Source organism: Hetaerina americana, unplaced genomic scaffold, assembly GCF_022747635.1.
Source record: "Hetaerina americana unplaced genomic scaffold, ioHetAmer1.1.p SCAF_49, whole genome shotgun sequence".
In the NCBI taxonomy this organism is placed as follows: domain Eukaryota; kingdom Metazoa; phylum Arthropoda; class Insecta; order Odonata; family Calopterygidae; genus Hetaerina; species Hetaerina americana.
In genome coordinates, this window is record NW_027287084.1 from 1422393 (window position 1) to 1429500 (window position 7108).

The following is a 7108-nucleotide window of genomic DNA, read 5'->3' on the forward strand; positions in this document are numbered from 1 at the left end:
TCATGGAGGATGGTAAAGGGCTTAGTACTATCGAAGAAAAATGGGGAAATGATCAAGAAAGGGTTGTCTAAAGCCGCAAAAGACACTATTGGAACTGTTAACGCTAAAAGGACTAGGAAACCATGGATCACGGATGAGATGATTACAAAGATGGATGAGCGGCAAAAATGGAAGAATATAAATACAGAATTAGGCAAAATGAAGTACAAAGAATTGAACAATAAATTGAGGCGGGCAACAAATAAAGCAAAAGAAGCATGGTCGAAGATGCAGTGCGAGGATATGGACAGTCTGCAGAGGAAGGGTGAAATCGGTGCGCTGTACAGCAAAGTTAAATCTTTATTGGGAAGTAAGAAAGGGAGATCTATGCTAACAGTTAGAGATAAGGTGGGTAAGGTAATAGTTGATGCAGGAAAGATCCAAGAGAGATGGAAGGAATATATAGAAGAACTGTATAGTAAAGAGCTTAGACCAACAAAGTTAGACATTGAAAAGGAACATGACGTAGAGGAAGATAGCTTAGGTCCAGGCATACTAGACAATGAGATAGAAAGGGCATTAAGGGAGATGAAACTAAATAAGGCCGTGGGGGTGGATAACATTCCCACGGAACTTTTAAAATGCTTAGGAAAATGTGGGAGGAAGAGGCTATATGGGCTGATCCGTAGTATTTATGAGGAAGGAATCTGGCGGGAAGACTTTGTGAGATCAGTTTTAGTTCCTATTCCAAAAAAGGTAAAGGCCACGTCATGTGAGGACTACAGGATGATAAGTTTGATATCCCATGCAGCTAAAGTTGTTCTCAGGATCATAAACAAAAAGATAGAGAGTTGGGCAAATGATTACTTAGGGGATGATCAGTTTGGGTTTAGGAAGGGGAGAGGTACGCGTGATGCCTCATGTAACCTCATTTTACTTTGACCATAATTGAAAACTCCCATTCCATGTAATTTATTAATAATTCTATGAATTGTCTACACTGAAAATTATTTGGTAGCGTATGATAGATAGCATATATAAATATATCTGTGATGGGAGACTACGCTGCCATGGCCAGATGGCACTAGTCGCCAACTGAGACTGATTCAGTTATCCTCTTTGACTAAACATTCAGCTTACTTAGTGTTAAATGGATTACTCATTTGTGAGATACAAAGAGTATTTCCAGCCATATATTGAATCTGCTAATGAGATAATTATGGGATGGGCCTATGTATCCCCTCTCAGTTACAAGCTTTCATGTGCCGATTTGCACTATGCCAAAATAATGACAGTTTTTGGGTTTATGGTGAATTTTCCTGTAAACCAGCATTTTCATCCCTTTAATATATGCCTGGAATGTGGATAAATCATGGCAAGACAGGAAAAGTACCCGATCAGTGTTGAAATGATTTTTAAAAATTGCATTGATTAAGAAGCATGACAGGATAGTCTTCTATTGCCTGTGAATTTAGTGATATTCCTACATCATCATTAAACAGGATTGTGAAAGATAGTGCCAAAATAAAAGAACACACGAAAGGTTCAGTTAGTTATTGAAATTATGGATGAAAAATCATATTCGGAATCAAATAAAGTCAGTGAGATTAATGAGGATTCAATCAAGGACTACAAGTACTTACAAAGACATCCAGGGAAACTATATTCCTTCTGATGTTACATTTCAGAGAAGTAATAGTTGGTTTAATTTTTTCAGAAATCACCTGGTTTAGAGAACATGAAAGTGCAAATACAGTTATGCTGCAAGCGGAGAGTCGGGAATTAAAAAACATTTTCCATAAAACTTGGAAGTTAATAGGAAAAGTTATCATTCCTATGATTAAACTTCAAGGCAGGAATAAAAGCTTTATTCATATGCTTTGAATTATTGCAGTATAAGATTACAGGCTGAAACCATTGCTTATTTATTGTTCAGAAATCTCCATGCATTTTCAAGCATCAATACGGCCACACAGTTTATTTCCTATCACATACTAATTATTATTATTATTATTATTATTAGGTAATCTACCGGTTAAGGTAGGTTTTTGGATGTACATAATTACTAATTACATAATTTGTGACCCCTAGCAAAACACAACATCCTACTTTACATCAGGTCCCTCTTCAGCTCTGATTACTTTCTTCCTCCCTTCATCCCGTCCAACATCCCTATCCTGTTCCTTCCCTTTTCTCGTTTGCCTAACATTCTCCCCTCAATTACAGCCTTCAACATCCTGCTGCCGGTCAATACCCCCTTCAGCCACTTTTCCTGCCTCCATACGATTGCCCAGCTTCTTTTTATCTAGCTTATTTCTCTATTCTCCAAGACCAGGTTTCAGAACTGTTTAGTCTATCTCACTCATATATTTACCCACGATTTTGATAACTTTAACCCATCTGAATTCAGTGGCTAAAGGTAATTTATCCATGCCTGTTTATTGATATTTTATCATTATAGAGTGAGGGTTAAAAAGTCTAATTCTCAACAGTTTTAAACTTTCAGGTTTTGGCTGTGTATGAAATTAGCATATTTGATTAGGATTTCAATTGACCTTTTTTCTTTTGCAGAGAGTTACTAGAAAGTCTCACAGAAAAGTGGATGTCATTAAAAGGAAGAAGTTTATTGGACTGTGTAAGAATATATTTAACCTGTACAAGAAAGTGGCCTTTTTTTGGAGCAACACTGTTTCAAGCAAAGGTAACCGGGAACTAGATATTCTCTTTTGCTTTATTTAGCATAGTAGCCTTTTAATAGATATTTAAAAGTACTCTATGATAACTTGATCCATTGATTGATTGATTGTCAGATTTCAAATTCATATTGATTAGCTTCCAATACTTGCATTATCCCTCAAATTCTATGGAAAAAATTAATGTAAAAGTATACTGATGCCAATCCAGATAAAGTAATTAGATAATGAGTGTGATAAGAATTAATTATCTTCAAAATTGACAACCAAGATCAAGACCAAGGACTATAGTTAGAAATAAATCAATAACTTTTATTCTTTAATTTTCTTTCCTTGAACAGTAAAATATCCTTCATAATTTCATAAGGTGGCTGCCCCTCATTACGAAATGAGCCCGAGAGGAAGATTTAATTATTGTAGTTGTTAAAATCTACAAGGCTAACTGTGTAATCCAATCACGGGAACTTTGGATGGCCAGTAGTTATCAAATAAAATTAAACTATAATAATTTTTGTAAATTTATTTTTTCTGAAATGTTTTTTTACATTGTTTTCATTCATTAGTTAAAAAGTGGCAATGCAGGAGATGTAGCAATAGGACAAGAGGTTTGGCTTGCAGTCACAGAAGACAGTGTCACATTGCTAGAACTGTCTTCCATGCATGCTCTATCCCGCCATCCTTACACGTCCATTGTCACCTTTGGCGGATGCCAGGATGACTTCATGCTGGTTGTGGTAAACCCAGATGGAGGAGGTTCACATCGGCTGCTGTTCATCTTGTCCAAACCTAAGGTAAAGATTTCCAAAGATAAAGCTGCAATTTGATAATAATTTGTTGATATACATAAAGGTATAAATATGAACATATTGCAGGGGGGCGATGGTTGGGTGATGAGGCATTTTAAGGGCGGAGCAAAGGGAGTGGGTTAAGTGCAGGCATGTAGGGAAGGAGGGATATAGATAGAGGAGGAGAAAAGGAAAGGAGTCAATTTAGGAGAGAGGGAGGTAGAGGAGAAATGGGGAGGAAAAAAGTATTTGAAGAGAGAGTGGGAATTTAGGGTGGGGACAGAGAGGGAGAAGGTGGGGGTAAGAGATGAAGGGGAAAGAGAGGGGTTGAAGGAGGAGGGCTCCTGGTGGAGCAGGGTGGAAAGAAGGGAGAGATGGATTGAGAGGGAGTTGTGGCAGGGAAGAAATTTACAATAAAGAAGGGTAGGAGGGAGTTGGCAAGGGGGATGTTAGGAGAGTAATTAGGAGTGTCACGGAGAGAGAGGGACTGGAAAAGTTAAATTTCATTCTAGGTGTCATATTCCCCAACTAATCATCTCCCTCTCCAAGTTGGGGAATATGACACTGAGAATGAAATTTAACAATCCCCCTGATACTCCTAATTACTCTCCTAACATCTCCCCTTGCCAACTCCCTCCTACCCTTCTTTATTGTAAATTTCTTCCCTGCCACAACTCCCTCTCAATCCATCTCTCCCTTCTTTCCACCCTGCTCCACCAACCCCTCTCTTTCCCCTTCATCTCTTACCCCCACCCTAGATTCCCACTCTCCTGACTCTTTTCCTTTTCTGAGAAGGGAAAAGAAAGAGTAAGGTCTCCCCATCCCTCCCCTCCCCATCCCATCCCTCCCCATCCCATCCCATCCCATCCCATCCCTCCCCATCCCTGCAGTCTCCTCTATCCCTTTTGCTGCCTTCCCCTTCCTTTCATCCCCCCCTTACCTCCGTTCCTCTACTCCTTTTGCTGCCTTCCCCTTCCTTTCATCCCCCCCTTACCTCCCTTCCTCTACTCCTTTTGCTGCCTTCCCCTTCCTTTCATCCCCCCCTTACCTCCCTTCCTCTACTCATAGAGACATTCACAGACATAATTTCTAAAGTGATCATCACTTATATCACAACACTTATATCACTTATCATTTGGATTCAGTAAGCAGGAAAATATAGTTCTTATATTTTGCTTCATCAGTAATTTATCTCAGTTATTTAATAAATTAAGTTTTATTTAGTTTTATTATAAATTAACCATTTAATGACCATGCTAGCCGATTTTGTTTAATGTTAAATCGGTTGAGGAATTTCACAATATTTTCTTACAATATCTTGATATTTAAATTGAAATACGATTGCTCAAGTAGTATGGATGGCAAAAACCTAGATATTATTAGCGAAATAAAAGGTTCATCTTCATGATGATATTGTTTTCTATACTTAATTATGTATATATTTTTGGTTACAGATTCTTGAATTGACCCTACTAATCGCTGATTACATGAATGCAATGGGTCATCTTGGAACCCTTCCAGGCACACCTCAAACTGGAACCCTCACTCGTAATGGTTCACACAGATCAATACATAGACCACGTGCACATCATGCTAAAGAAGGTACCTTGGGTGGGTCAGCTAACACCACCCTAGTGCAAACAACCACTGCCTCTGCTCCAGTTTCACATCGTCTTGGAGCAGAGCCTGATATTCTGAGATCCACTCCCGATCATCAGGGTGGTGAGCCGCCTCCTAGTCGTTTGCAAAGAACTGACTCTAAGAAGAGAGTGCCGCACCTAGATAGTGGGGTGGCGTGATAAGTGATAAACTAGTTGAGCATTGTTGAATCTTCTGATATTGACAACAACTGTGTCAACTCATGTGTGTCAAAGTGATAAACAGTGCCACTCCCAGTGGTCATAGAAGCTGAAATGACCTTGTGCCATTTGTTAATTGTAATGTGGTACCTTGAAAGTGATTTGACTGTGGTACTAAATGTATAGTGGGAACTTAAATAGGTGGAAATTGATGTCTCTGCAAGATAAGGAAAATGGGTGATGATCAGGAATCCTCTTCCAGTAGTTACAGTTTATGATTTTCCCAATAAAAAATTGGGAAACCATTATGATGCCCTTGATGAAATAATGGAGTAGGGAAAGCTGAAATCATTACATCTGCACCTAGTGAATTGACAATTTTGTGTGAATGACCTATGAATTTAAGAAATGAAGAAATGTTATTTTTATCCAGGAGCTTGTGTGCGAGTGTCTGAAAATGAGATTAAAAAGAAGACCATGTATAAAAATATATCTTATTTCAGTTGACGATTATAAAAAATGTGGTTGACTATTTGCCTGCTAAGTGAAATATTTTTCACAGGCAAGTGATTTCATTTGGAATAGATTCCAAGCCCAATAACTATTGGGTGGTTAAGTTGTTTACTCAGGATATCATTCCAAATAAAGGTCAGTAATTTTTAATTTACGCTATATAAACTTGGTGGCCCAACATGTTCCATGCATTGCTAATAATGTTTCGTACATCGGGTCTTCTCAATATTTTAGCTTACATGCCAATGCTCAAATCAATTCATTTCATATTAATTCTGTTGACTCAAAGCTGCTATATAAATATGGATGACTCATTTCAACAGTGGTGCTAAAGAAAGAGTAAAAAATTTACCTTGCTTATATTTATGTTTTGTAAAAATTTTATACTCAATATTATCACAAAAAGAAACTTAGTATGAATACGTGCTCCATGTAAATCTTTGTGTTGTGTTAAAAATGTGAGACAATCATTCAGAAAATAATGGAAAAGAATTAAGTAATTTCATTCTGACATTGGTTTAAGTTGAAGTTTAAAAGAGGAAACTACTTTATAATTTAAACATCACCTGCTAATCATACCTCAATGACCATCATGTTCTAAAAATGGTACTAGTTTTTTCTCTAGTCTAAACCTTCTAAATACAATGGAATGGTTCACTAGTCAGAAAGCAGGAAGACATAACATCACATCTATTATGAAATTGTGTACAAGAAATGAAAATTAACAGATATGTAAATAAGCAGATATGATAAATTTATTTCACTTATTATTCGTTTTTTCTTTATGGCATATGACACTTCTGAGTCACCATCATAGGTGGACATGGAATTCAACCTACGACCAACTCTCTCTCAAAGACTTGACTGGGTTTACATTAAAGTGAGAAACTTATCTGGAATGCTTTAACCTCTGCTCCGAAATAATATCGATGGTTTAATATTTCAAAAATCAGTTTAAATATCTTTTTGATTAATTAAAAAATATTTTTTGCTTGAAAAATATTTATTAAGTGTTACCTGTTTTCCATGGTGAGGTATGATGCCCATGGAATCCTTCCTTTTGGAGAAATAGGTAGTCCCTGACAGGCACTTTCATCCTGGATGATCAGGAAATTTTCAGAACCTTAAAGAAGAGTAATAGACATATAAATAATTCAATTTTAATAAAAAGTAAAATACCATATATTAAAAGGGGAGAAAATAAAAGTGGGAAATTAAATAAATAAAAGGAAGGTTTAGCATGCAGTCCATTATCTTACCAATGAATTTTTCACACCTTGTGTTTTCTGAGTTGCAAGTTATTCTTATGCCCTGTTACAATTTGCATTACAATTATTTT

At 36.9% G+C, this 7108-nt stretch overlaps 1 protein-coding gene across 7 annotated transcripts in view; it reads left to right on the plus strand.

The window, feature by feature from the left end:
• Window positions 1-6617, plus strand: part of LOC139693430 (uncharacterized protein CG43867) — a 364846-nt gene extending 358229 nt beyond the window's left edge. For 6 of the 7 annotated variants that reach the window (XM_071591567.1, XM_071591573.1, XM_071591571.1 and 3 more), the window contains exons 21-23: window positions 2551-2680; window positions 3236-3463; window positions 4912-6617. In XM_071591567.1, coding sequence (XP_071447668.1) covers window positions 2551-2680; window positions 3236-3463; window positions 4912-5256 — 703 coding nt within the window. In that variant the 3' untranslated portion in view covers window positions 5257-6617. The remainder of the gene's footprint in view (window positions 1-2550; window positions 2681-3235; window positions 3464-4911) is intronic. The other variant, XM_071591574.1, reaches the window with a different exon arrangement.
• The last annotated feature ends 491 nt before the right edge of the window (window positions 6618-7108 follow it).